A 12835-nucleotide genomic window follows, 5' to 3' on the forward strand; every position below is an offset into this window, starting at 1 on the left:
TCAGAGGCAATCTCAGAAACTCCCAGACAACTCCCTGTAAGAATTACCTAACAGAGTAATGGAGTAGATTTGAGAGGTTGTATGTCTTCTTCTGCTATATTTTGTTTTAAGTTGCCCTGTAGTCATCTTATTGCCTGTAGAAATCAGCTACATCTCATCTTGTTATTAGATGATCTCAGAACCCTCTCAGCTTCATAGAGCAATAAGCAATAAGCAATAAGCAATAAGCAATAAGCCCAGGAGCTACATACTTCACCCACTGTTCACTTAAATTTGAGATCTATGATTTTTATTCGTTGCCTTATTGTGGCTTTCTGCTGACGCCTTTAACGGCTCGTGAATTTTGGCAGCATGAATTCTTTGCTCCCTTTGGTTTTATTAAGTTGTTTTTCCTTGTTTTCATATTTCATGTCTTTCCCATTTCTAACTGTGACAACTAACAGGTGACATGCAGTCTTGTGGAACCTGCGTCACCATTTCTGTTGACTGTAAACTTGAAGTGAGATGCAACCTTGTTTCCTTAGCTCATGGCTTGATGACATTTCGTGTGAGATGAATTGTCGACAATGTCATCAATGACAGTGACTCAGGTAAATATGGGTACTAGTTATACAATCATAGGATGCTACAGAATGAAACAGACCCTTCAGCCCATCTACACCATAGCCCCATATACCTATCCAAGTTTCTCTTATGTGTTGAAGTCAAACCTGCAACCACCACTGGCACTCTCATGACCCTCCAAGTGAAGAAGCTCCCCTTAAACATGTCACCTTTCACCGTAACCCATGACCTCTAGCCCTAGTCTCACCCAACTTCCGTGGGAAAAGCCTGCCTGCTTTTACATTATCTATAACCCTCATAATTGTGTATATCAAATTTCCCCTCATTCTCTTACGCTCTAGGGGATAAAGTCCTAACCTATTCAACCTTTCCCTACAACTCAAGTCCGTAAGTCATATAACCATATACCAATTACAGCATGGAAACAGGCTATCTCGGCCCTTCTAGTCCATGCTGAACACTTACTCTCACCTAGTCCCACCGGCCCGCACTCAGCCCATAACCCTCCATTCCTTTCTTGTCCATATACCTATCCAATTTTGCTTTAAATGACAATACCGAACCTGCCTCTACCACTTCTACTGGAAGCTCGTTCCACACAGCTACCACTCTCTGAGTAAAGAAATTCCCCCTCATGTTACCCTTAAACTTTTTCCCCCTAAATCTCAACTCATGTCCTCTTGTTTGAATCTCCCCTACTCTCAAAGGAAAAAGCCTATCCACGTCAACTCTATCTATCCCCCTCATAATTTTAAATACCTCTATCAAGTCCCCCCTCAACCTTCTATGCTCCAAAGAATAAAGACCTAACTTGTTCAATCTTTCCCTGTAACATAGGTGCTGAAACCCAGGTAATATTCTAGTAAATCTTCTCTGTACTCTCTCTATTTTGTTGACATCTTTCCTATAATTCAGTGACCAGAACTGTACACAACACTCCAAATTTGGCCTTACCAATGCCTTGTACAATTTTAACATTACATCCCAACTCCTATACTCAATGCTCTGATTTATAAAGACCAACATACCAAAAGCTTTCTTCACCACCCTATCTTCAGGGAACTATGCACCATTATTCCTAGATCACAGTGTTCTACTGCATTCTTCAATGCCCTACCATTTACCATATATGTCCTATTTGGATTATTCCTACCAAAATGTAGCACCTCATACTTATCAGCATTAAACTCCATCTGCCATCGTTCAGCCCACTCTTCTAACTGGCCTAAATCTCTCTGCAAACTTTGAAAACCTACTTCATTATCCACAACGCCACCTACCTTAGTATCATCTGCATACTTAATTATCCAATTTACCACCCCATTATCCAGATCATTAATGTATATGACAAACAACATTGGACCTGGTACAGATCCCTAAGGCACACCACTAGTCACTGGCCTCCAACCTGATAAACAGTTATCCGCCACTACTCTCTGGCATCTCCCATCCAGCCATTGTTGAATCCATTTTACTACTTCAATATTAATACCTAATGATTGAACCTTCCTAACTAACCTTCCATGTGGAACCTTGTCAAAGGCCTTACTGAAGTTCACATAGACAACATCCACTGCTTTACCCTTGTCGTTTCCTCGTAACCTCTTCAAAAAATTCAATGATTTGTCAAACATGACCTTCCACGCACAAATCCATGTTGACTGTTCCTAATCAGACCCTGTCTATCCAGATAATTATATATACCATCTCTAAGAATACTTTCCATTAATTTACCCACCACTGACGTCAGCAAGTCCCGGCAGCAACCTTGTAAATTTTCTCTGCCTCTTTCAACCTTACTGATATCTTTCTGGTAGGTACATGACCAGAACAGCACACAATACTCCGAATTAGGCCTTACCAACATCTTACGTAACTTCAACATAACATCCCAACTCCTATAATCAATACTATGATTTATGAAAGCCAATATTCTAAAAGCTCTCTTTACAATCCTGTCTACCTGTGATGCCTCTTTCAAGGAGTTATTGATCTGTGTTCTCAAATCCCTTCGTTCTACCACAATCCTCAGTGTCCTACCACTCACTGTGCAAGTCTTACCCTGGTTTGTCCTCCCACAGTGCAATACATCAGACTTGTCTGCAATAATCCCATGTTAACCCACACTGATTCAACGATTAAATAAGATGATGTTGATTAAATGCTGAATGTTATGTAGGTGGCTGGACCTTCAATGACTGGAATGCAGAAGTAGGATCTTGGCTTAAACTTCATTACCACAATAAAACAGGAGGATGTTTCATTTGAATACTTTTAAACATTTTCAAAATTACAATTACAAAAATCTGACAGAATTTTGGACAAAATTAACACCATTTTTCAACATTTTTCAGACAGAAGTCACTGAAATTCATTACAAAAAGTAACACATTCACATTGATTGTCTTTCTATGGTAATAAATGGGCACTACATCACCTTAGTGACTGCCTACACAGCAGTAAGAAGCATCAGATTGTATTCAAAATTGCAAGAGACTAGGAGCTACTACATTATTTCCACAGTGATGACAGTGAGATGCTATAAGCACTGGAAAAACACTGCACTTCTTTTCTTACCCCATGTCCCACCTCCCCAGGCACAGGATCAGTTTTATTGCTGCTGCACTGAATTGCCTTTTCTTCTTGGATCATATCACTGGATCACACCCACAGCATTGGATTAACATTATCCCTACTGCACTTGATCGTGCCTGTGTCAATGGATCATCACTTCCTCAGCCCCAACACACCGATGACACTAGGTCAACATCACTGCCTCTTCTGTCCTTGCAGCACATGACAAATATTGCCTCCAAAGGTACTGGATCAAATTGCCCCTTACCCTCCCCCTGTGGCATTAGGTCAATGGAGTCTCAATGTTGAGGAGTTTTTGAATGTCTTCAATGTCATATTTACAAACCATGACTCCAACAGTTGATGCATTTCTGTAAGTCCAAATCTTTTACACATTTAAAGTTTGCTTTATTTATTCTGGAGACACCTCCAGCTCCTTCATCATCTTGACAAAGTCCTGTGCTTCTTTATCACCAGTGCGTCCTTCCATTATCTTCACGATTGGTCTCATCACTGTTAAAAAAAATAGTTTTCTATAGAGAGTGAATGCATTACAGGAAAGTGGTGCTGAACCATTTGACCAGGAATGTCCCAATCTAACTGCCCAAAGGATTCAGCAGCAGGTGGGGGGGGGGCACTTCTTTGTAATTCTTGTTCTTGCTACAGACACCTGCAAAACAGATACTATCAGGGGCTGCATTGTCCTCAGGTGCAAACCACAGCAATCACACGTTGATTGCTCATTTAACATGCTCAATCATCATCATCCATACCTGGTGTACTGATCTATAAAATGCCCCACCTCCAGAATCTGTGACTTAGAAAGGACAACAAGCACACTGGAACATTACCCCCACCCCCGCAAGTTTCCCTCCATATCTCACCATCCAGAGTTGAAAATATATCACCTCCCCTTCATTGCCAATGGTCTAAGTATAATGGTACTCCAGTCCAACAGCATTAGGAAAGTGCTGTCACTGCTAGGATTAAGGGTACTTAATGATGGGCAATATGTTCTGTTCTTGTCAGCAGCATGCTGACCCTACAAACATACTTTTCTAAAGAAAACAAATGAGAAAATCTGCAGATGCTGGAAATCCAAGGAACACACACAAATGCTGGAGGAACTCAGCAGGCCAGGCAGCCTCTATGGAAAAAAGTACAACGTTTCGGGCCTAGACCCTCCGGAAGGGTACTTTTTTCCATAGAGGCTGCCTAGTCTGCTGAGTTCCTCCAGCATTTTGTGTCTGTTTCTAAAGAAAACATTTGTTGATATTTAATGTCCATACTTGAGAATGAAAAGCACCTACCTGAGAGCTTTTACTGGTAGCATGAATCAACATAGCAAGGAGAATTCTGGAACTTCACAAAGATTAAACAGACTCAATCCTGATACAAATCAGTTCTACATTTTGCTGATAGGATCATATATCGCATTCCAACTGATCCCTCAAAAATAACTTGAGGGTAAAAGGATTTCAGATGAAGTGAATCGTTGGATGCTACTTTGAAGATTGAGAATGTTCTTGGATTTTCTCCTGCATCACTCCTATAAGAACATTAGTGGAAGAAGCAAGATTGAGCTATTTGCCTCCATGAAGCCTGCTTTACTGTTTGATAGGATCATGATTGAAATCTACTTCCATTCCTACTCTACAAGTTTCCTGAGGTTTTCTTCCCGAGTATTCAAAACCCTATAAAGTCTTCAGTGTACTCGACTAAACAGTCATAATGCTCGGGTAGAGAAATACAAATCCCTGAGAAATAAAATCTCTACCCTTCTTGGTCATTAATGACCAAATTCATTGTTTTAGACTCTTTAGCCAAAGGAAATATCCTCCAAGCACCCACCCAAAGCACCTGAAATCCAAAGTACAAGTTGCAATCTTATTCACCCCAAACTTTGGGACAGTTTTAGGAAAGCAACCTTCTTGGGTCAGATGAGTTGGAAGGGGGAATGGAGGGGTCTGCATCACAGTGTGGAGATGACTCCCATTGGGCAGCAAGGGGTAAATGCCATAGTTTGGGAATTGAAGCCCAACAGGAGTGGAGGGATCGGGGTTGTGTTGTGAGAGATGCAGCCATGGGATGTGAGTATTGCAGCATCATGAGAAAGAACTGCAGACGGAGAGGTGTGACTGCCGGAATGGAAAGGCAATCAGGGCTGCGAGTCTCAAGTTACAAGCTCCCGTTGCAACCCCCCTGCCGTCAGCTTAGGGACATACACCAGATTTTACAGTATCAATTCCTTAAACAAAGAGATTAAAATTCAGCGGAGAATCCAAGGTGTTAGTTTGCCAAATCCCTGTTTAATGGCAAAATAATTCTAATCTCCATTTAGCATTTTAATTATTTACTATACCAGTATGTTAGCTTTATTTGATTTACTTACAAGGAAAAACATCCCATCTTATAACGACATTTTTAGAACCTCACCATTTTGATATTCCCTTTAATATCTGTGGCAAAGTAGATAGCTTTATAGATCCCCACTGCCTCTTTCATGAATCTTCTGTTTTTTAAAAATTCTGTATTCACTTTCAGGTTGTTGATGTTCTCATTACAGCTTCTTTCTCGCCTACTTTGTACCTTTTTAAAATTTTAATAATATGCTCAGTCCCTTCCTATAAGATATTAATATAGATCGTAAATAACTGTGGCTCTTATTGCACAACTAATCCATGTTTGTACATCACTTCTGCTCTGCAAGCCCTGGATTTGTGTAATAACCTCACATTTTTTCATATTATTGATTTTTTATGGAAATACCTCAACAACCACCAGTCTGGCCTAGTCCTTTTCTCAAATCTGGGTTGAATGTCATTAATCATGTTGTGTTTTTATTAGATCAGTTATGTTTCTAGTTAGTTGCTAGTATCTTCCTTACTTCTAATGCCAAATTAACTGGCCACCTGTCTACTCTCTCATTATGATGGTTATTTTTGCTACTATGCAATCCACAAGCATCATTATAAAATCTAGGGAATTCTAGAAAATCAAACCATTCTCTTTGTAACCACCTCTTTAAACAATCCTCTGATGTCGGCCGTCATTGGGGAGCTTGCAATCATACCCTAATGAGTCTGAGCAGTAATAATTCTGAACGGGCACTTAAAAGGAAATATGCCCGCCTCTTGGATCAAAGTGTTCTGACATTAAACCAGCATTTATTGTCTGCACACTGATATTTAGATGTAACCATTTCCAGTTGGGTCACCCTAAAGTGAACTGCACAAGACTCCACTTGTGGCAAGTGAGGAATGCGACGACGAGGCTGTGCACTAACTCCCCTGCTGTCTGTCCTTCAATGAATATTGTCTTTTTTACTAACTTAACATCTTGTAGAGTAATTGATCTAATTAAGCTTTGAGTAGTTGGTATAAATATGGATATGCAAATTACTCGGGCAACTGGCCCTTTGTGACTCAAAACATGACCACTGTATTCCTTCCCCCTACAGATGCTACTCGGCTCATTGAGATCCTCCAGCAGATAAATTTAAGCTCTAGATTCTAACATCAGCAGTCTTACATTTTGTAATATTCTCCCCCATGCTGCTCTGCCCCAGTGAAATATATTTTTAATATATGCAAGATTACCCCTAAGGAAACAACAAACCATAGGCATTGCTACAAAGAATTTGGCCTTCCTGTGTCCTGTGCTTGTTATCAATCTTTAAATCAGCATTTAGGATTATGAGCCTGTTGTGTCGTAGTTGCACTTGTGGCTTGGTGATGTTATGTTGCAATACTGCCATGATTCGAGTGGATTATTATAGGGCCACCAATGTGCTTGAACAGGCAACTGCTTTACTTGGTACGTGGGGACCTTAGTGGTGCTGCCTTGATATCACGCAGTAGTATAATAAATTTTTCCACTGAGCCTGCTGGATTTAAAGAGAATGTGAGAAAGGAAACCTGGTGAGTTTTGAGGGAGTGTGAGAAAAGAACCTAGCTAGTTTTAAGGGAGTCTGGGAGATGAGGACCTGGTGAGTTTAATGAGCGTACAGGAACCCGGGTTTTGGTCTGTTACAGGGTGCATGGGAATGCAAATAAAATCCAGGGTCTCGGAGTGTAAAAGGGAGTCAGATGCCAAATAATTGCTGATGCTGAATCTGAACGAGCATTGTAAAATAAAACTTCGTCTTGGAGTTGCCACAATTATTTTTAACTTTTTATGAGCAGATTTTAAACGTTTGATTCTTACCACTAGGATCAGGGTGAGTCAGTTTTAGAAACACCGGGGAGACTTTTTTTATTCCGCCAGTGATGGCAGGTTTTTGGAACCCGTGAACCTCCTGTAGCAGCATCACAGCTTCTCCTGCAAAGTCATTGGTTGACAGCCAGTCATGGTCCATGACTGTGAAGTGAATACAAGCAATGTTGTTGCTGAACATCTCTTCCGTCACCGTGCTGAAAGAAGTCAAAGCACAGTAAATAAATATTGGAAAAGAAGAATCCTTCCTTCTGAGTCCAAGATGGGCAAGGGAGCTAGATGCCTATGTCTGGTAAATTGTGGAAGCCTGTTAGGAATTTTAATAATATGCAAACATTAATACAAGGTTGCTGGAATTTAACAAGCCATTCTCAAGAGTACTCTGTTCTTTCTTGTTTCAGACAGTTTGATGAAATTATGTTGAAGAAACTTTAACCTATGGTATACCTGTCCCTTGAGTATCTGATAAGGCAGAGGCACTTTACGCTGTAGCTAACCCATACTTTACTCACGAGTGGGATAGGGTAGAGGGAGCTGACCCTGCGTGCAGCCTGCCCAGTTCCTACCTTGAGAGGGTCATTGATAGGAAGCTTAGTTCTGTTTCTAACCTGTGCTAAATCTGCCCAGTGCATGATAGTAGAAAGAATTTAGATAACTGGAGGGAAATACTGACAAGTTAAACAGTTCGTCGAAAATAGGGTGCAGTGTTTTATTCTTGATTTGTGTTCGCTGGCTCTTTACTCCTGGGAAGATGTGCTGAGGAGCGAGTTCGATGATGACAAAAGGATCACTAAGACCTATAAACATGGAGACCAAGAGAACAGTAAATCGTCAAATTCTCATTTCTTCACCTCATCCCAATCCAGCCAAAAATTAAAATATTGTATTTCTGCAAACCGCAACATTTAAAGACAATAGCCTATATGAACAGATGAGACCTACAATTCACTGTTGTAAGATTTGAAACAACCACCAGATTGTACACGACAATATTTTCTTCCGAAGCTGTCTTTCAATCCTAAATAAATTACCCTAGCTTCGACTCATTTCCGCCAAACAATCCCCAACCAAAGTTACAGTACCATTAGACTCCCGGTTTCTGCACAAAATTGAACTAAGTAGCGGAAACTTGTAAAATCAGTTAGCTCTATTGTGGGCATTAGCCCCCGCAGTAACCAAGACGTCTTCAAGGAAGGTGGCGTCCACCCACCACCCGGGCCATGCCCCCTTCTTACTGTTACCATCAGGAAGGAGGTACAGAGCCTGAAGGCACACAGTGATTCAGGAACATCTTCTTCCCCTCTGCCATCCAATTTCTAAATGGACATTGAACCCGTGAATATTACCTCGCTATTTTTTTAATTTCTTTTTTTTGCACTACTTATTTTAACTTAACTATTTAATAGACATATATACTTACTGTAATTCAGGTTTTTTTCTTTGTATTTATTTATTATGTATTTCATTGTACTGCTGCCATAAAGTTAACAAATTTCACGACATATGTGGGTGATATTAAACCAGATTCTGAGTTTAACCCCTCCATCTAAATGTCCAATTAGTCTCACTGTCTCCATATCATCTTGCTTGAATCCATAATTAATCTCTATGTCTTCAGGATCCCCTGAATCCTGTGTCAAACTTAGTCAGATTTCAGTGCCTCCCTCTCTTCCTGCACCGCAATATCAATACCAACTAATCCCACAAGCTGCATACACCTATCTCCTTTCCAATCTAACCTGAGTCCTGACAACTGCCAAACCTTAGTTTAGTTAATCAATGCTATCTTTAGATTAATCACATAATGCGCGTGTGGGGGTGGTTGGTTACACCGATTTTAAAACCAAAGTTACAATACATTAATCATTTCCCCTTCTGCCTTGGACTCCTGAGTTCTATCACTGTTTATAAACAAACTTATAATCAAACGCCACTCTCATTAAGAATGTCAGCCAAAGCAGAAGAGAAGCAGGAGTGGAACGTTAGGCAATGCCACGTGTCTTGATGCCTTCCCAGCTTTTCTGTCCATTTCTTTCATGCTCCCCTACTTTTTTACAATTGTTTTAACAACCCCATGCATCTTTCACACTCTCGAAGGAGATTACACAATTTGTCCCTCTGTTCTTTCCACAGATGTTGATCATGTGTAATTGATACAAAACATCTCGCAGTTGTGGCCCCTCTCACCGTTCGTATCCAAGGCTATCAGGTTTGTAGCGTGTAGGATCTCAATGTACAGCTTGTGCTCAGCAGCTTCATAGTAGCATTTGATGCAAAGCATTCCATACGGCGTTGTCTCCTGTGATTTCTACGGAGGGACACTAAATTAGCATACATTTATAGTGGAGTTATTCCTTCCTATGCAAAAGGATTATTATTATTATTTCACACATTATTGCACTTTGGTAAAGTGATATTCTGTGTATTATGATTCTGTACCTTATTATTAGTTAAGTCTGCACACTGCTAAGTGTGTTTTTAAGTGTTGCTGCTGTAAAGAGATAATTTCCCACTTGGGATCAATAAAGTACTTCATAATATTATTATTATTAATTATTCCCATTTATTCCTCTCTCCTTCCATGTCTGGATACAGCATTACATCAAATCTGCTCTTGCTTGATGCTATGAAGATTTCATGGGGTTTGGCGTCGATGTACAAAACTCCAAGGGACACTGCTATCTACGTTATATATTACTATGTCACCAGCGCTGGTGGGTCTGTCCCGCTGCTGGGCAAAATATTTCCAGGGATCACAACAGAAGAATCTGGCATCACATCTATAAGATATAATTCTGTGAGGATAGCCAGGTCAGGCTGCTGTTTGACTGGCCGTACGATAGCTCTCGCAATCTAGACACCAGTCCCAAAATGCTCATGGAGAACTTTGCAAGAACTGCTGGGCTAAGACCATCTTTGCCACATTCAAATTCAAGTGCAGCCAGGTTGTTGTGGTGGGATTTGTTTCATTCCATCCTCATGCTATCATGATAATAGGGGATGCATTTGCCTGGTCTCTGAATCTATTCCAGGGAGCACCTGAGGGTTAACCCTATTTATGCAATCCTGGGGTCAAATATAGTTCAGGCAGCGTAAAGAGAACAAACGTCCTTCCTAGAAGGATTTTACCGAACAAGGTTTTTCTTGACAATCCAAGGGCCCTATGGTGAACATTACTAAAAAATTTTAGTATTTAAGTTCTTAAATCCAGATTTTTTTAAAACAAATGTAAAATCCTCTGCTTGCCTGGATCTCCAGAACATTGGCTTTGAGGTCAGAAAATATTAGTAGTTCAGTCAAATAAACACACCAACCATCAAAATAAATCCCCCAAACAACCGAGCAACCCTCCAAATGGTGAACTTGAAGCTGCAATTTGGAAGAGTTTAGGAGGTGGGTCATGTTTCTATCTTGTGATGAACCTGTGCTGCAGAAAGGGAGCCTTAGTTGTGCTGTCACCAGATATAGAAAGTGTTGGAAATATCGCGCAGCGCCTTGGAATCATATAGACCAGAAATAGGCTCTTTGGCACCCCATGCCTATACCCATCTTAACAAAATATTCATCCGCACTCGCTGGCCGCTTTATTAGGTTCAGGGGTGAAACATGGCATGGTCTTCCTTTGCTGTAGTCCATCCTCTTCAAGGTTGGACAAGCTATTCATTCAGAGATGCTCTTCTGCACACCATGGTTATATGTTACTGTCACCTTCCTGTCAGCTTGAACCGGTCTGACCATTCTCCTCTAACCTCTTACCTTAACGAGGTGTTTTCACCCACAGACCTGCTGCTCACTGGATGCTCTTTGTTTCTCACACCATTCTCTGTAAACATTACAGACTATTGTGCATAAAAATCCTAGGCAATCTGAGATTCTCAAACTAGCCCATCTGGCACCAACAGACATTCCATGTTCAAAGTTACTTTTAATTCACATTTCCCCCCACCCCATTCTGATGTTTGAACTGAACTTCTTGACCAGGTCTGCATGCTTTTATGCATTGAGTTGCTGCCACATGATTGGCTGATTAGATATTTGCATTAACGAGCAGGTGTACAGGTGTTCCTAATAAAGTGGCCACTGAGTGTAAGTATATTCCATGGAGAAGCAAACAAGGTAACAATTCTAATTAATCACCTTCCATCAGCACCAGGAAAATTAGATCATGTGTATGTTTTAAGTTTCAGAGTCGAGGAAGGGGTGCATGAGAAGCAGGGTTTCAATGGAAATGCAATGTATTCTATTCAGTTCTCATAATGAGGTCTCCACTACATTGGGGAATCCAAAACATATTGGGAGACTGATTTGTAAAAAAAAAACATCTGTTACATGCACAGGGGTGATCCTGAGCTGTAATTCGCTCTCCCATTCCACTGTGACTTCTTTGGCTCCGAGCTCCTGCACTGTTCTAGTGAGGCCCAGCTTCAGCTCAAGGATCAGTATCAGATCTTCTGATTAGGCACATTACAAGTTTCAGAACTCAACATCAAATTCAGTGATCTCTTACATCTCACCTTTTCAGTCAGAGTCAGAAATAGCCTGTTCTGATTAAAGGCCATCAACTAACTGGTTGATTTGCTGAGTGTTTCTTGCATTTTCTTTTATTTTGGATTTCCAGTAACTAGAGCCTTTTGCATCAGTTTTATTTTAATGTATGCTTTGCCTTCCATTCACCTTCCTCTACCTCTGTCTCCTCCAGATGGAACAGCTGCAGTGAACCAGCCTCTTTCATCCTGCACCACCACTCTGGGGATTGTATTAATCAACCTTCTTTGTCTCCCGCTTATCACGCACATCTCCCTCGTTCTCCTCTTCCTTTCCTCCTCTTTAACTTGAAACTTATTTGGCTTCCAACCGTTTGTGATTGTGATGGAAGCTCACAGGTCTGCTGAGACTCTGCAGCATTTGAATTTTTGTTTGCTTTGTGGAGCCAGTGTAAATGGAACTTCAACAGCTGATGCACTAACCTGCTGCTGTATTTTTGCCTGGTAGGCCTTCTCGATTAGCTGTTGTGTTGAGCATTTGTTTAGATGCAATTCTTCCTTCAATGCCTGGAGATCCAATGTTAAAAGATACAGAAGTGAAGAAAATATATTGAAAGATAGATTAAAATCATGGAACTATGCAACAATATATTCAGTAATTGATCCATGGTGGTAATACAATCAGTATATGTGGAAGTAAAGAGGGAAGCTTAAAGCACTGTCAAAATATTGTTGAATATTTGTTCGATAGAGATAAAACAGCTGAGGATTTAGCTTGATAGGAAAAGGCAGGAACATTTATTTTGATATTCATCCTAAAAGAGTGTTAGAAATAGAGAATGCAGAATACAGTGTGAGAGAGAAATGAAAATAATAGAAATTGCTATTTCTGGGTCGCACGGTGCTATTACAGGTTGGGGTGTCGTAGTTTGGAGTTCAATTCTGGTGTCAGTGGTAAGGAGTCTCTGTACGTCCTTCTAGTGGAATACGTGGGTTTT

At 40.6% G+C, this 12835-nt stretch overlaps 1 protein-coding gene across 1 annotated transcript in view; it reads right to left on the bottom strand.

Moving 5' to 3' along the window:
• Positions 1-2903: 2903 nt before the first annotated feature.
• baiap3 (BAI1 associated protein 3) overlaps positions 2904-12835 on the bottom strand; it is a 222272-nt gene continuing 212340 nt past the window's right edge. Inside the window, exons 30-34 of the mRNA XM_059978679.1 lie at positions 12321-12404; positions 9541-9661; positions 8027-8150; positions 7345-7550; positions 2904-3651 (exon numbers count right to left, since the gene is read on the bottom strand). Coding sequence (XP_059834662.1) covers positions 3551-3651; positions 7345-7550; positions 8027-8150; positions 9541-9661; positions 12321-12404 — 636 coding nt within the window. The 3' untranslated portion in view covers positions 2904-3550. The remainder of the gene's footprint in view (positions 3652-7344; positions 7551-8026; positions 8151-9540; positions 9662-12320; positions 12405-12835) is intronic.

The sequence above is a fragment of the Hypanus sabinus genome, chromosome 9 (assembly GCF_030144855.1).
Source record: "Hypanus sabinus isolate sHypSab1 chromosome 9, sHypSab1.hap1, whole genome shotgun sequence".
In the NCBI taxonomy this organism is placed as follows: Eukaryota; Metazoa; Chordata; class Chondrichthyes; order Myliobatiformes; family Dasyatidae; genus Hypanus; species Hypanus sabinus.